This window comes from Myotis brandtii, unplaced genomic scaffold (assembly GCF_000412655.1).
Source record: "Myotis brandtii unplaced genomic scaffold, ASM41265v1 scaffold8, whole genome shotgun sequence".
In the NCBI taxonomy this organism is placed as follows: domain Eukaryota; kingdom Metazoa; phylum Chordata; class Mammalia; order Chiroptera; family Vespertilionidae; genus Myotis; species Myotis brandtii.
In genome coordinates this window covers 7,236,001-7,253,480 of record NW_005371219.1, presented here as the reverse complement: position 1 = coordinate 7,253,480, position 17,480 = coordinate 7,236,001, and the positions used below count along the sequence as shown (strand labels likewise).

The following is a 17,480-nucleotide window of genomic DNA, read 5'->3' as shown; positions in this document are numbered from 1 at the left end:
CCTGGAGGTGGGGCTGGCCCTGGAGGTGGGGCTGGCCCTGGAGGTGGGGCTGGCCTGGAGGTGGGGCTTGCCTGGAGGTGGGGCGTCGGATCCGGAAACCCTGAGCTGAAGCCAGTCAAATACATCTTTATCTTTATTTTTATCTTTATCTTTAGTGCCCAGGAGGGGTTCTTCCCGGCTGGACCTGGTGTCTAGGGTCCGAGGTGTCTTCTTTCTGGTCTTCTGGGGCGATCCGGAGGCTGCCGCAGTCTGGGCTGCGGCCTGGTGCCCTGCCGTGGGGGCTCCTATTTGCTGGGGCCATGCCCGTGGCCGCCGCCCCCATCATCAGCTCCGTCCAGAAGCTGGTTCTGTACGAGACCCGAGCTGTGAGTACCGGCGCGCGGGGCGCGGGCGGGAGGATGGAGGGCGAGTGCGAGTGGACCGGTTAGGGCGCGGGCAGCACCCCCGACCTCCAGGTCCCTCGTCCCAGCCTTGCGGAATGGGCTTTGCCCAGTGACAGCACCCAAGACACTGGTGCTTTTGCTGGTACGTGTTTCCACTTACAAGATGCGGTGGGAACACATTGGAAACGTGCTTGTGGCATCTCAGACACGGTTCATGCTGTTCTGTAGGAGTTACTGGATCCTTTTCAACTTTGAAAAAGTTTATTCGAGTTCTATGGTTCACTAGTTACAGTACAGGCATGGGTATTGTGTGGCTGGAAAATAAAGCATAGCTTTTCTAAATTGGGTTTTAGGGTCTGTGTTTAAAATTACACTTCATGATAACAAGATTGCATATAACAAGATTTCTGATGCTATGGAATGTCTTATAAGGCACATTAAGTGGAACTTGGGTTGTCTTCACTAGATAGAGTACAAGAAGGTACTTAACAGTTTCTCAGTTTTAACATGGTCCTAATAGCATGTCTGCCTAAGGTCATCATTAGTGTAGAAACACTGTTGACTCCAAATTAATTTTGCTTGGATCCAGACCAGAAGATGAAATTATCTAATATAGGGCATTTGCAAATATTTCCGTTCTTTGAGTAGAGTCATACAGAAGTATCATTTTGACACTGAAGCAAAGCCTTCTGCTTTCTGTACAATGGGCTGGCAAATAGAGACATAGATTAGTTAAAAAATATAATACTATACCGAAAACCCAGAAATTTCATCCCATTAATAAGCTGAGCATTCATGAGCACTGACTGAGGTGTTAGTGTTCTTTCTAAAGCACAATTAGTACTAGAGAGCTCATCTGCTCTGAACCTTCAGTAGTTCCCATTCTGAGGAGAGTAAACGCTGGATTCCTTAGTTTGTCATCAAAAGCCATATATGATTGGTCGTCAACTAGTCTGTCCAGTCTTATATTTAACTTAATATCAATTCAGCAAACATTTACTGAGGATTGGATATGTTCTTTGCTGTGCCTTATTCTGAAGTAAAATTGTATTTCTTTCAGTTCCCTTTCTCTGTGTTTGCTGTTCTCTCATCTTGTAATGTCCCACCCCTTCTTCTCTTGTCAAAACTGCTGGTCCTCATAGCGGCTACAGTTTAAAAAATATATAGAAATATATATATATTGATTTCAGAGAGGAAGGGAGAGGGAGAGGGAGAGAGAGATAGAAATATCAATGATGAAAGAATCATTGATTGGCTGCCTCCTGCACATCCCCTATTGGGGATCGAGCCCCAAACCCAGGCATGTGCAAATCCAACCGTGACTTCCTGGTTCATGGGTTGACTCTCAATATTGAGCCACACTGGCTGGGCTTATAGTTTGTTTTTTTTTTTAACTCCTAGGATCTACTTAGTTGCCATTAATCTTATGTCTTTTTCTAAGTTATTGACATCCCTTAACCTTTGAGCTTGTAACTCAAAAAAACCTTTCTGCTTATATCTTTGTAAATTTTTCTTTCAGTCAGTGGCTTGCCTATTCATTTTCTTAATGACTGTTTTCTTCAGCTTCTTGGAGGTATAATCGACAATAATGTAAAATACTTAAAGTATACAATGAGATGATTTGATCTATGTACAGTTGTTTTAAATTTCAATAAAGTCTAATGTATCTATTTTTCTTTTGCTTTGTCATTACTTTCTGTGTTCTATCTAAGAAATCTTTGCCTATTCCCAGGTCACAAATATATTTTCCTCTAAAAGATTTATGCTTTTAAGTGTTATGTTCAAGGGTGTTTCATATTAAATTAATTTTGTGTGTGGTGTGAGGTAGGGGTTGTATTACTTACTTAGTGTTGTAACAAACTACTCCCAAACATGAGGGCTTTGAACTAAAAGAAAACATTTAATACTTCACACAGTTTCAGTAGGTCAGGAATCGGAGAGTCACTCAGCTGAGTAGCTCTGGTTCGGGTCTCAAAAAGTTACATTCAAGATGTCAACTGGGCCACAGTCATCTGAAGTCTTGACTGGGCTGCAGGGTTTACTTCCAAGATGGCTCACTCTCGTGCTTGGTAAGTGGAGCTGGTTCCTTACCTCACGGACATCCCCATGTGACATGTAGCTGGATTTGTCTAGAGAAAGTGATTCAAGAGAAACAAGGAGAGAGCTGCAATGTCTTTGTGACCTAGCCCCAGAAGCCACACTCCATCATTTCTGCAATATCCTACTGGTTATGTAGGTCAGCCCAGTTCAATGGGAGGGAACTATACCAGGGTAATGATACCAGGAGATAAGGGTTCTTAGAGGCTGGCAACTAGGGATTGAAGTTCACTTTTTAAAAAATACATCAGTTTATACAGTCTCATTTTTTGAAAAGATTATTTATTGATTTTTTTGTCACTCTTGTGAAAAATTAGTTGAATAAATATGAGTTGATTCCTAAACTCTCTATTTTGTTCCATTGATCAGTTTGTTTTTCTTTATGTCATTACCACCTTGTCTTGCTTATTTTAGTTCTATAACAAGTCTTGAAATCAAGAAGTGTAAGTTTTCCAACTTTATTCTTTTCCAAAGTTGTTTTGGCTATTCTAGATCCTATGCATTTTCATATGAATTTTACAAATCAGCTTATCAATTTCTATTAAAAAGCCTGTTGCCATTGTGATTTGGATTTTATTGAATATAGTAGAGGCCTGGTGCACAAAAATTTGTGCCCTCGGGGGGGGTCCCTCAGCCCGGCCTGTGCCCTCTCGCAGTCGGGGACCCCTCAGAGGATGTTCACCTGCTGGCTTAGGCCCACTCCCTGGGGGATTGGGCCCAAGCTGGCAGTCAGACATCCCTCTGGCAGCCCGGGAGCCCTCGGGGGATGTCCACTTGCCAGTGGGAAGAAGGCCTAAGCTGCAGTCAGACATCCTTAGCACTTCTTAGGAGGCGGGAGAGGCTCCTGCCACCACCACTGTGCTGGCAGCCGTCAGCCTGGCATGTGGCTGAGCAGAGCTCCCCCTGTGGGAGCACACTGACCACCAGGGGGCAACTCCTGCATTGAGCGTCTGCCCCCTGGTGGTCAGTGTGTGTTATAGTGACCAGTCATTCCCAGTCGTTCTGCTGTTGGGGTCAATTTGCGTATTACCCTTTTATTATATAGGATAGAGGCCTGGTGCACAGGTGGGGGCCGGCTGGTTTGCCCTGAAGTGTGTCCCGAATCAGGGTGGGGGTCCCGCTGGGGTGCCTGGTCAGCCTGGGTGAGGGGCTAAGGGCTGTTTTCAGACTGGCCACACCCCCTTCAGGGTAGGGGGTCCCCACTGGGGTGCCTGACCAGCTTGGGTGAGGGGCTGATGGCTGTTTGCAGGCTGGCCAAGCCCCCCAGTGGAGACCCTCACCCCATGGGGGTGTGGCCAGCCTGGGTGAGGGACTGAGGGCCATTTTCAGGCTGGCCATTCTCTCCGGCTACCCAAGTTCCCAGCCTCTCCTTTTTTCTTTCTTTTTTTTCTTCTGGGATTTATTTATCTTCTATAATTGAAACTTTGTAGCCTTGAGCGTAGCCCAGGGCTGGCCAGGGCTGGCCAGAAGCTTGGCTTCCTCCATTGTTGGGGGCAACCCAAGCCTCCTGCTGCTCCGGCTCCATGGCCTTCGCCATCTTAGTTGGGTTACTTTTCATACTCGCTCCTGATGGGCTTGTGGGCATGGCTTGTGGGCGTGGCTTGAGCATAGCGGAGGGATGGTTAATTTGCATGTTTCTCTTTTATTATATAGGATAGATCAATTTGAGGAGAAGTGAATCTTAATAATATTAAATCTTTCAATCCATGCTATATTTCTCCATTTATTTAATTCTTTCTCTCAGCAATACATGGTAGTTTTCATGTAGAAATTTAAGTTTTTTAAAAAAATTTATTCCTGCCCTGACTGGTTTGGTTCAGTGGATAGAGTGTCGGCCTGCGGACTGAAAGGTCCCAGGTTCGATTCCAGTCAAGGGCATGTACCTTGGTTGCGGGCACATACCCAGTGTGGGGTGTGCAGGAGGCAGCTAATCGATGTTTCTCTCTCATCGATGTTTCTAACTCTCTATCCCTCTCCCTTCCTCTCTGTAAAAATCAATAAAATATATTAAAAAAATTTATTCCTAAGTATTTTATGAGTTTAAATACTATTTTAAATGGAATTTTATTTTTTTAAAATATATTTTATTGATTTCAGAGAGGAAGGGGGAAGGAGAGAGAGATAGAAACATCAATGATGAGAATCATTGATTTGCTGCCTCCTGTACACCCCCACACTGGGGCTTGAGCCTGCAACCCGGGCACATGCCCTTGACTGGAATCGAACCCGGGATCCTTCAGTCCACAGGCCAATACTCTATCTCCTGAGCCAAACCAGTTAGGGCTTAAATGGAATTTCTAATTTGATTTTCCAGTTGCTTGATGTCTGTATGATTTGTAGTAAAACTCCTTGTTTCATTCTAACATTGTTATTTTGTGCTCATTTTTTTCTTGCCAATCTTGCTAGGTGTTTTATCAGTTTTATTACTCTTTTGAAAGAATCGACTTTTGACTTGGTTAATTTTTTCTATTGTTTGTTTTTTATTTAATCAATTTCTGTTCTTAAGCTTATTACTTTCTTTCTCTTACGAGTTTTGGATTAACCGGTTCATTTTTTTTTTTGCTTCATAAGGTAGACATTTAGATCATTGACTTAATTTTTTTCTTTTCTAATAAAAACATTTAACCCTAGCTGGTTTGGCTCAGTGGATAGAGTGTTGGCCTGTGGCCAAAGGGTCCTGGGTCCAAGTCCAGTTAAGGGCACGTTCCTCCCCAGCCTGGCCCCTGCTCAGGGTGCGTGCAAGAGGCAACCAATCGATTTGTTTCTCTCATATTGATGTTCTCTCTATCTTTCCCTCTCTCTTCCACTCACTCTAAAAGATCAATGGAAAAATATCCTCGGGTGAGGATTAACAAACAAACAAGCAGAAAATCATTTAAAACTATACATGTAAATAGGAGAATAGTCAAAAAAAGACTATGGAGAAAGTATTAGTAGCCTGAACACTATGTCCTTATATGCAAAAACTTTTGTAAGTTAGTCTAAAAAATAATGCCTGACAAAAAAGGACAAGGACATGAATAGGTAATTTCCCAAAAGGAAGTATGTTTATAAAAAGATATTCAACTTGCTATTAATTAAGGCAATAGATTGAAAAAAAAGATTTTCATTTTTTATGTGTCAGAATGGCAGAGGTTTGAAAGATTGACCAAAGTCATTGTCAGCAAGTATGTGAAAGAAATGGCATTCTTGTTTTGGTTGGTGAGAGTGTATTAATTGGCTATGAAGGAATCAGGGTACACATTAGGAAACAAAAGAGACAGTGGACAAGATGGGCTGTCTCTTGTCTTAAGCCATCTTTTTTAAATCCTGATTTCTGGGCCTCATCCTCCGGAAATTCTGTTTCTTTGTTATGGGGTGGGGCCACAACATTAGTAACAAAGAAACAGAATTTCCGGAGGATGAGGCCCAGAAATCAGGATTTTAAAAAGATTCCCAGGTGATTCTAATGTGCAGCCAAGGTTGAGAACCACTGATTTAGAAGGATAATTGGGTGAAGTTCAGGCTGTCGTTATCTGTGTTTAGAGGTGGAGTTGAGGAGTGTTTAGAGTGGGAAGGGAGGTAGGTTGGTAGATGGCATGCAGGAGGTGTAGTTATCACCTTGTGAAGGGCCTGCTCCCTCCCAGACTTACCTGTTCGCTCTGGCACCCAGCACCTTCATGCTGCCCTTTGGCTCCTGTGACCCCTCTCTGGCCTTCATCTGTCCTGTGACCCAAGACTATAGATAAATAAACTCAGGCCAGGTCCAGCCTTAACGCTCGTGCAGCTCAGTGCAACTAGGGGTTGTCCACAGGAGATTTAACAACCTGAAGTTATCATGCGTGAAACAGCAGTTTACTTTAGATGTTTTCCAATTTATAGCCGTTGGTTAATGTATGATGCCCTAGGGGTCTTACTATTGCAATAAGTGACCATTTTGTAACAAAGAAATATAGCAGTTGACTTTAAAATTGGTAGCCGAATAGAACGGTGGCAGATTTTTGTGTATGCATGTGTATTTTGTAGGGATGAGGTTTTAGGACAATCTTTACTCTTGCTAGTTCAAAATTATTTGTATGTATGTATGCAGGTAGGTAAGTAGGTATGCATTTATGTAATTCCTGCCTTGTTCCAAAGAAAGCTTCTCCTTCCTCCTCACCCCATCATGCAAAATAGAATAAAGCAAGTAAGAACCACATCATGAGGAATGCAGCTTACTTAATTAGCCTTGATCTGTGTAATTAGGGAATGGAATAGAACAATATAGAATGTGGTTGGCTAAGGGTTTGGCGCAGGGGACTAAATCATGTAAGTGGGAGAGAGAAACATAGTGGAAGGCGTGGTTGGAGGTGCCAAAGTTTCATACTTGTTTCTGGAGGGGATTGGAAGCGTCCCCATCAGTAAAGCTCTGAATCTATAAAGAGTGAATTTGCAGAATCCATTTTGACCATCAAGGGCCCATTTCCCTTTCCGGGCGGCATTACTGATTGTGGGATTGCTGGAATAAGTGAGGAGGCAGGCCTGAAACACTGTTAGACTGTGAGAAGGAACCTCAATGTGATCTTTAAAAATAATACCTTTATTCTGAAAGTTCAAGTGAAGGTTAACATTAATTGAAGCTGTCAGACAACCTAAAATTTCTTCTTTTTTAAGAAGGCTGATTTTCTTCCCTCAGATAAAAAGTGGGTGATTAATTACTCTATCGTTACAAAAGGAGATAATAATGTTAGTAGATACTGAGTTTCCCATTAAATGGGTTACCTATTGTATTCCATTTGGAGTTCCTGTATATATTTTTGAAACACATTCATCTTATATTAAGTCACCACTGTTAAAGTTATACATTGAATTTTTAAGCATTTTCTTGAACATTGTTGCTCTGCGTTTAAATGCTCAGATCATTTTCTGTCTTAAAGGGGCATTTTTAATGTGGCTTCTTTTGGTATACTAATTCTCCACCCCAACTCCTGCCAGCCCCCTCCCCCCCAACGCATCTGCAAACACACAGTCAGAGATGACCCCCAGAGGTGATTCATCCGCACCTTCATGTATGAGTGCATTCAGGCAGTCCAGCGGATGCAAGCCTGATTTATGGAAGTCCTGTACACTTCAGTTACTGCTCTCTTTTTCTGTTGCTTTTGGGCATTTTGTTTACCTCCCTTTCCATCTTCATTATTTGAACTTCAAACTGCTAGTACTTGAGAGGTCCTTTCCTTCTTTCTATAATCCCTAGTTCTTACTAAGAACTTAAAATGAAGTCAGCCTCAGCTTTCCCAGATATGGAAGCCCCTCTCAGCACATTCGCTCACATTGGGGATTCTTATCAGTTCCATCTTCTGGAAGCCATGGCTGATGCCTGGACTGGTTGCTTCCGTGGCCTGCAGCACAGCTGTGTTCTGCTCCCTTCACCACCATTCTACAGTCTCTCGTGATGGTGTCCTTATTTTCCCAGATCCCGTGTCTCTCTCTTTCTTGATTTTTGCCCTCATTTTGGTGGAGCACCTCTTCCAATGGCTTCATGAGAAAGGGTTCATGGATAGTAATTTTTTTTGAGCCCATTCATGTGTGAAAATGTCCTCATCCTACCCTCATGTTTGATTCATAGATTTAATGTTATACTAAAGTTTGAAATGAATTGCCCCTTACAATTTTGAAGGGATTATGTCTCTGTCTTTCACCTTCCAGTGTTGCTGTTGAGAATTTCTAATGTTACTTCAACTTGATCTTTAGTTTGAGGTTTGTGTTTCCTCTTTAGAAACTGTGCTATCTTCTTTTTGTCTTCAGTTTTCTGAAATTTTACATTTCTACCTTCAGTGATAAAAGATGCCACAACCCAGCCAGTGTGGCTCAGTGGTTGGGCATTGACCAGGAGGTCATGTTTCCATTCCCAGTCGGTCCGGGTACATGCCCAGATTTCAGGCTAGATCCCCAGTAGGGGGCATGCAGGAGGCAGCCGATCAATGATTGCCTCTCATCATTGATGTGTCTATCTCTCTCTCCCTCTCCCTTTCTCTCTGAAATCAATTAAAAAAAATACTTTTTAAAAAAAGAAATGCCACAAATTTCCACATATTTGGATGTTCTGTGGTATTAATTGGATTCTACTTGGCTTCCCCACTGCCAACCTAGGCATGTTTTTTAGTTTTGTTTTTTGTTAAGATTTTTTATTGATTTTTAGAGAGAAAGGAAGGAAGAAGGAGAAAGAGAAACATCGATATGAGAGTGAAACATTGATTGGCTGCCTCCTGCATGCTCATTTTTGAGGATTGAGCCCACAACCTGTGTGCCCTGACTAGGAATCTAACCGGCAACCTTTCGGTGCATGGGGTGATGCCCAACCAACTGAGCCACACCAGCCAGGGCTGTTTTTCAGTTTTAAATAATTATTTTTTTGCCCCATAACTCCTTCACGCTTTCTTTTGTCCTTCAGGCTGTGTTTAAAAAACAAACATAAAAAACTTTACTGTAGTTTTTGTGAGGTGTTTGGGGACCAGAGGTGTTCACTCTTCCATCTCTACCCAGAAGACGACCCATTTGCTCTTCAACCAGCTCTGTCATGGCTTTTGCCTCCCCTGTCCCCGAGACTGCCCACGGACAGGCCACTCACCCGTTCCTGCTGTCGGATCCTTTGGGCTCTTCTCTCTCCTCAGCCGCCCTGATTTCTCAGCTGCATTTGATGTGGTCTTGACTACTCCTTCCTTTTCCAAATGATTTCCCCCCTTTGCTTTGATGACTCTGCGTCGTCCTGGGTTTGTCCAGGACATCACTGGCCCTTCCTTTCAGTCTTCTCAGCTCGTTCCTTCCCATATCCAGCCTCCAAATCATGCAGTATCTCAGCCTAGTTTTGGGGGCTCTGTCTCTACTTCCACCCTCCCTAGTAGGTTTAAGCCAGTCCCATGACTTTAAATGTCATGTGTGTGCTGATAACACCCACTGAGCTCTGTCCTTTGAGCTCCGGATTTATACAAAGTTCCCATTTGGTCTCTTTGGGCATGTTGTAAATAGAACTCTTGGTTTACTACCCTCAAACCTGTTTCTTCTCTAGTCCTCCCTACATCAGTAAGTGGGACCACCATCTAGCTAGTTGCTCAAACAAAGGTAATTGGGTCAATTAGTCCCTTTTTTGATCTAATCCATCGGCAAGTTATATCTCCAAAATCTATCTTCAATTTACCTTTCCCCTCAGGTGTCTGGCCCAGAGCCTGGCACACATGAGACATTCACTGGTAAACAGTGAAATGAATGATGTCAATAGAAAACCAGGGAAATTGGTGTAAAAATATGTGGACTCCTTAAACATGAAAGACAAAGACAGGGGGACTATTCTCGATTAAAATATTTTTTATTTGATTTTTAATTTATTATTTTTTAAATTGATTTCAGAGAGGAGGAGAGAGGGAGAGATAGATAGAAACATCAATGATGACAGAGAATCATTGATTGGCTGCCTCCTGCACACCCCCACACTGGATCTAGCCTGCAACCCAGGCATGTGCCCTTGGCTGGAATGAAACCCGGGACCCTTCAGTCCACAGGCCAACGCTCGGTCCACTGAGCCAAACCGACTAGGGCTTTATTAAAATATTTTTAAAATACATCGTAAATAAATGCAATGCATTGAATTCTGTTGTTTGTTTGTTTTAAAAAAACACACCAGGTATTACGGATATTATAGGGACACTTGGGGAAATTTGAATATAGATTGTATGTAGATAATATTCTATCAGGTTTATGATTATTTTGGAGGAGGTCCTTATTTCTAGGAAATACAATTTGAGCTTTTTAGGGGTGATGTGTTATGATACCTGCAAGTCATTTTCAAATGGTTCAGAAGAAAAAAGCTTATCTCAAGAGGGAGTAAACAAATGTAGCAAAATGTTAACAATTGGTGAATCTAGGTGAAGGGTATATGGGTTTTCATTGTATATTCTGTTCATCTTACTGTATGTTTGAAAAATTTTCAAAGTAAAAAATTAGAAAAAGTCAACAGTGGAGAAGAATTTAAGGAAAAGTTATTTCAGGACAATTTTTAGGCCCTCCCCCAAATGCTGAAATCCATTTTGCAGCAAAATATTAAATGCAACAAAGTCCAAGAATACACATAGTTCTAGAGCTGATATAGTTAACAGGAAGGAAATAAAGTCGAGTAGAAATAAAGCCTTTCTGGAAAAGTTACCTCTTTTTTTAAAAAATTGGGTGTGAAAGTTGATAGTCAACTGCCCACTAGAGGGCAGTGCGTGAGAGTGATTCTGTCCACGGGAGGCCCCTAAGGACTCTGGTTTTCTTACACACGAGGTCGCTCTTCTCTGCACAAAAAATCTTTAGGAGTCTTACACTGCTTTCTGCTTTCGAGAGGACATGTAGATGGTCAGATTGCTTCCTGTTTCTTTCTCCCACTTAGAGCTGCTTCTGAATTGGGTGGATTTTAGCTTTGGTTCCTCTGCTTCCTGGAGGCTTTGGAGGGGTCTGGATATGGGAGATGTAGGTCTGCCCTCCTGTGTGTCTGCTCCAAAAGCCAGTAATGTATGTGCCCACTAGGATCTCAGGAATTATACCTTTTAATTACAAACTGGCAAATCATAATCCTACTGCACTTAATCTTTAGGTTTCCCAGGACCTATTAAAATTCTAGGAATTTCAGTCAGGGATTTTACCTCCCTTAGAGCTGTGATGTGCCTTGCTGAGTGGTTGACTAAAAAGGGCCGTCTTTCTGTGTGCCTACACAAAAAAAGATGGGTTAGGGTAAATGTTGTAGAAAGTTACCCAGCAAATTAAATGATCAGCATGTGGCAGGTTGTTCTTTCACCTAACCCGTGGAATCAGATTGTGCGACGGGGCTAGAATTAAAAATCACAGAGCTGCCGAACCGGTTTGGCTCAGTGGCTAGAGCATTGGCCTGCGGACTGAAGGGTCCCGGGTTCGATTCCGGTCAGGGGCATGCATCTTGGTTGCAGGCACATCCCCACTGGGGGGCGTGCAGGAGGCAGCTGATCGATCTCTCTCATCGATGTTTCTAACTCTCTATCCCTCCTCTTCTTCTCTGTAAAAAATCAATAAAATATATTTAAAAAAAAAATCACAGAGCTTATGGTGTTAGCTCGTCTCCTGAGCTGCATAGGAAGCAGACATGCCCCAAGCCAATTCAGACAATGCCTTCAGGAGTAAGCATTACATTGAGATATAAATAAAAGTGCCTGGGTGGGGTAGGTGATGAGAGGATTGTTGTAGGTGGAGATGGTGGGTATCATTGGTCCTATTTTGGCTTGGTATATTAAATCCTGCATATCAATATTAGGACAGCATCAGCCTCTTTGCATAGCTTGCCCTGACCTATAACACAAATGAATTAAGTGCCCCTCCTGTGTTGTCCAGTCCATACCTCTGTTATAGTGCAGTACGCATGGTTGTTGATTTGCATGTTCTTCTCTCCTGAGGAGAAAGACTGATTACTACTAGATTTGTACATTCTTCCCTTTTCTGGTCGCATTCTGGTTCTGCATATGCTCTTCTTCCTCTGGGGTACTCTCCTTCCTGGGTTTTGGGTTTGCTTCTTTGTGCGTTTGTTTATTTTGGTTCTTTTCTCCAAATACAGTGACATAGACTTGCTGATGTCTTACACACAAAGGAGAGAAGGGAACTAACGCTCTTCTAGTGCTTTCTTTGTATTGAACACTGTTGACTGTCAGGTGTTTTATGAGCATTTTGTCACTTACTGTTGTTCTTCTGACAAACACACAAACTTTCCGCCTCTGATGTCTTTGCACTTGCTATTTCCTCTTCCAGGAACTGTTTCCATGAAGTCCTCAAGAAGGTGGCTCCTTTTTCTGCTAACAAACATGTATAGTTTACAAACCATTCTTCTGAAGTTAGTTTTATTACGTTGATTATTCCTCTCCTTTCACTGGTGGGAATGACATCAGGGAAGGAATTAGCTGAGGCCAGCTGAGAATCTTTGACCTCCTCCCTCCCCTTCTACTGCTCCCCATTGTATCAAGTCCTGGTCACTTGCTAGTCCAAGATGTCTCAAGGTAGTTCACTAATTTTTATTATAATTGCTTTTTCCCTACCTCATTATAACTGGCATTGCCTTCCAGACTCTGCCTCTCCTAGGGGATAAGGGATTGATTCAGTTCTTTGGTTATCCTTCTTCTTGAGATGGGTGAACCCAGTATCTTTTAACATAGTTTTGTTCTTTATAACCTGGAAGTCTAGATCAGACCTTTATAAACAGATATATAATTAGTAAGAAAAAAATCTATTTCTACAGATTTAGTGTTGAAACAATGAAACCAAGTGCTCATATTCTGATATATAGTAAAATCATACTTCAAAAAATCTTATTGATCCTTTAAGGTTCAGTTCAGGTCCTGACGCCACTGACACTCTCCACATCTGTAGTAACCAACATTAACCATTCTTGTTCTGAATTGCTGTGGTCCACAAACTTTAGTTTGGTCATTTATCTGGAGAATTTTATTTAATTGCTTTGTGTATCTATAATCTCAGCTGACCAATGAGATGGTAAGATGCCAGTTGATTGTGGCAGTGTTTTCTCCGTTTTTGCAATGTTGAAAATGTACCATATTTTAAAGGACATTTTTGAAGCAAAATATCTTTAAATAATTTATCTTTGCTATGGGAGTTTTATTTACTTTCTGAAATGCAACTGTAAAATTATCTTGTTTAGGTTTTCTTAAATGAATTCTCATTTAAACATAAGATTATTATTTTCCACAGTTTTATTATTCATTTTGTTCTCAGTATTCATATAAGAAGACTAATGTGCTCAGGTATAATGCTCCAAGGGAGTGTTTCAGAAGAGAAAGAATATTAATTATTTCTTGTAGCTTATCTATAACAAGCCATTTAGGAAACGTACACTAATTTTAATCTTTTATAGAACTTCGTGGTGGCTTTCTAGAGTTGCTAGACTAAAGTAATTTTCAGCCTTCTGCAGAAAATTTGTAAAGACTTACATGATAAAATATCAATATTTTAATAGTGATAATTGTGTCAGCATTCCTAATTATATGCGGAGCTTTCTAATTCTCACCAGAGCTGCTCCTTCCTGGCAGAGTTCAATCATCAGCCTCCCATCAGTTAGGTTAATCTCTATATAATATAATTAAATTCATCTGACCTGGTTACTGGGCACCGTTCAGATATCAGACTGATGCTTGCACCACTAAGAATATTTCATTTCTAAAATTGACCTTTTGAATCAGCCTTTCTTTAATCTGCCAGTTATACTTAATAGAAATATTTCTTTTAAAAAGTAACCTCACTTTATTAATGTCTTTAATTTCAAAAACTGATGTGGTTATTCAATGTGTGTAAAGCAAAATGCCTTAAAAAACTAATGTCATTCCTTTTTATTTATAGAGATACTTTCTAGTTGGGAGCAACCATGCAGAAACAAAATACCGTGTTTTGAAAATTGATAGAACAGAACCAAAGGATTTGGTCATAATTGATGATAGGGTAAGTATCTTACAAACCTGAATCCAAACAGACACGTTGGTACCTGTTTAAAGGGCATTAAATATCCTTACACCTTCTAGTGATATATAATTTTTTTATTATGTATCTAAAAATTTCAATTATTTTTCATGGTTGGCTAGAATTTGAATCTCTAATGTGGTTTCTAGAAATTACTGATGTCAAATAGTATGGCAAGTTTGCTTCTCATTAAAAAAAATTTTTTTTTATTGATTTCAGAGCAGAAGGGAGAGGGAGAGAGAGATAGAAACATCAATGATGAGAGAGAATCATTGATCAGCTGTCTCCTACATGCCCCACACTGGGGATCAAGCCCACAACCTGGGCATGTGCCCTGACTGGGAACCAAACTGTGACCTCCTGGTTCATAAGTCAAGGCTCAACCACTGAGCCACACAACCTGGGGCAAGACCTTTACTTCTCATTTTGATTTGTTTTACAAAGCAAACTCTTTGGATAAGATAAAAGTATATTTTTCTTAAAGGGATGACATTTTAATAATTCAAATAACTCTTAATAATCCATCTACCAGATTATTTCTTGCTATCTATAATAATAAAAGCGTAATATACTAATTAGACCAGACAGCCGAATGACCTTCCTGATGTCATTCTGGACATCCTTCCGGACGACTTTCTGGAGGAAGCGGTGGTGGAGGGGGCTCCCTCATGCACAAATTTCGTGCACCAGGCCTCTAGTGCTTTAATATGAAGGTACTTGCAGTCAGAGAGGACTTCTATACTGCAGACTTTATGATGCTGCTAAAAATCACCTGTAGGGCCTCTTCTGATGACTCGCTGTGCACTAGAGAAATGTTCTTTGCAGATGTTACATTATCCAGAGTCAGGAATATGAGACTCAATTCAGGTGGCACAAAAACATGAGGCTGTTAGTCAAAAAAGAAATGCAATATGATGCTGTTGAACAGTGAATTTTAACTCTTTCAAATGAGAGAGCCTAACTTACTTTTGTATTAAATTTCCTGTCTGTGAATATTTCTGAATCCATGTAATTTCCTGTTTTTTCAAATATATTAGTAGCTGCAGTTTGGAACCCATTTTCACTAAGCTCTTGCAAAACTATTTTCTGTGTATAATAATTTTAGATACATTCTATTTTGTGATTTCCTGCACTCCTGGTGTTGTGGTCTCTCCCACCCCCAAATATGGTAGTTTTTAGTAATATAATGTAATAATTCTTGGCTTTATTTGGGGATGGGTGTGGTTGATCGGGATCTTTTTGAAAATCTCAGAAAAGCTATGGGCCCTCTTATAAAAAAATGCACATCTACACATATAACCAAAACTTGACATATAATTTTAAGGGGTTTACAGACTTCTTGAAATTTGTCTGTGGATCCTTTAAATCTCTGGTTCAGAAGATAAGGTTTTACTAGTTTTTAGTATTAGCAACATGATCCAGTAACTACTCTTAGTTGCTAATATTGAAGAATTTGTTTGCTTTTTAAAATTGTAGCTTAGTCCTGCAGTTATTATATACTTCTCTGTGAAATAGCTAATGATTCATATAGGCAACTTTTAATTTTCAGGGGTAAAGAATAAATAATCGAAAAAGTAAGCACAACCTTACAGATTAAGCTTGCTTATTTTCAGCACGTGTATACTCCACAAGAAGTGAGGGAGCTTCTTGGCCGCTTGGATCTCGGAAACAGAACAAAGATGGGCCAGAAAGGGTCCTCCGGGTTCTTCCGGGCTGTGTCGGCTTTTGGTATTGTAGGTAAGAAATGTACCTCCCTCTTCTACCTCTTTTTTTTTTTTTTTAATCTACATAGATTACTTATAGTTTGCAAGCCTACGTAGCTTTATAATTATAACCCATCATCGATGGCATTGGTTGTCTAAATCTTTATTATCCACCAATCAGATACAAAACAGCCTTTATATAGCATATGCTATGTGCTCAGCACTGTACTCAGTTTTATGTAGGATACGAACAAATAATATAGAGATGGTTTGGGCCTTTAAGGAGTCTGCTTGTCTGGCTTGTTGAGGAACGAAAAAGGAAGAATGAGCTTGGACTGTGAACATCTGCCCTGTCATTTATCAGCAGGAGAAAACAGATACAGGTCAAACCAGCTTTAAAATGGACAGGAATTTCTCCCCAGGGCTTGCTGCAGCATCAGGTGTCCTAACCCCGTCTTTGAATGACTACTGCTTTCTTATTCACTGAGGAACTTTGTCCTCTAGAATCACAGACTATCCGAAACGTTGCTGTTGAAATTAGTCAGTGAGACAAAGCATTCCCTTCTTGCCTGGATGGTGTAAGTCACTTTGACACGGAGAAGCAGCCTTGATGTGCAGCTCAGATGCAGAGCTTCGGATAAGGGTTTCTGGGGACAATAGTCCACAGCTGTGCTGTTTTTTCAAGGAAATGGTACCCCAAGTTGGCTTCACAGTCCAGACTTGAAGTTGATCTCTTTACATACAGTCCTGCTCTGGTTGGGGCCTCTTCATTTAAATGTTACCTGACCTCTTCCCTTACACCCTAGAATAACTCCTTTATTTATTCACGAATAGATATGGGTTTGGCCTTTAAGGAGTCTGCGCTCTGGCTTGTGGGGCCTTTATGAGTGCCCACAGGTCCTCTGGTGTGCATTGTTCCTCGTTGCAGTGAGTTAATAGATCTGTTTCTGCTGTACTGTGGAGTTGTCCCTGGGGGTGGGGTCTTAGGATAATTGGACTAGGATGAGGGACAAAAACTAATGCGCATGAAACAATTCCAAGAATGTAATTAAGAGCCACGTTATGTAGTAAAAGTTAAATGGTGTTGGAGACTATCACATAGGAGGTAGGTTACTTGATCTGGAATGGCCAGGAAAGATTTCCTGGAAAAGATGAGACTCGGGCTGGATGCTAAAGGAGGAACAAGTATTGGGTGGATGTAGGGAAGAGAGGAGAGAACTCTAGTAGGGGTAACAGCAGAGGCATAGACATGAAGATGCCCGCGGGTCCTGGAACGTTGGCTAGTTGTTGGATGAGGCCAGATTGCTTGGAGCCCTGGCCACCACCTAGAGAGATAGTATTAATTCTCCAAAGCAAAATATTGAGGGTGGGGGGCAAAATTTTTTTGACCAAGACTATATTGTGACTAGTGTATTGCTGAGAATTTAGTCATACTAAGCATTAGTACATATAGTCTTCCTCACCAATATAGAACATGCATTCCAATAATTTGACATAAAATATAACTTTATAATGCTCCAACATTCATAAAAAGTTTACCTATCAGAAGTGGTATTTGTGGAAGATTGCATGAAGGCTATGCAATTACTGGGTATATTGTTTTGTTTGCTCAATGCCTCCACTTTTCTGGGTCCGCCCCCCCACCCCATCTAAGTCACCTAGTTATCTAATCTAATAAAAGACAAACATGCAAATTGACCGTACCTTCGTTACGCCTTAAGCCACAGCCAATCAGTGCGACTATATGCAAATTAACCCAACAAAGATGGTGGCCGGCAGCCATGGAGCTGGAGCGAGGAGGAGGCTTGGGTTGCCCCTG

At 41.2% G+C, this 17,480-nt stretch overlaps 1 protein-coding gene across 3 annotated transcripts in view; it reads left to right on the top strand.

Moving 5' to 3' along the window:
- The first annotated feature begins 48 nt into the window (after window positions 1–48).
- The window catches only part of FIG4 (FIG4 phosphoinositide 5-phosphatase), a 102,030-nt gene continuing 84,598 nt past the window's right edge, over window positions 49–17,480 (top strand). Inside the window, exons 1-4 of one of the 3 annotated variants that reach the window (XM_005883762.2) lie at window positions 49–60; window positions 156–365; window positions 13,842–13,940; window positions 15,572–15,695. In XM_005883762.2, coding sequence (XP_005883824.1) covers window positions 300–365; window positions 13,842–13,940; window positions 15,572–15,695 — 289 coding nt within the window. In that variant the 5' untranslated portion in view covers window positions 49–60; window positions 156–299. Of the gene's footprint in view, window positions 61–155; window positions 366–13,322; window positions 13,439–13,841; window positions 13,941–15,507; window positions 15,696–17,480 lie in introns of those variants that run through there. The other 2 variants (XM_014531381.1, XM_014531382.1) reach the window with 2 other exon arrangements.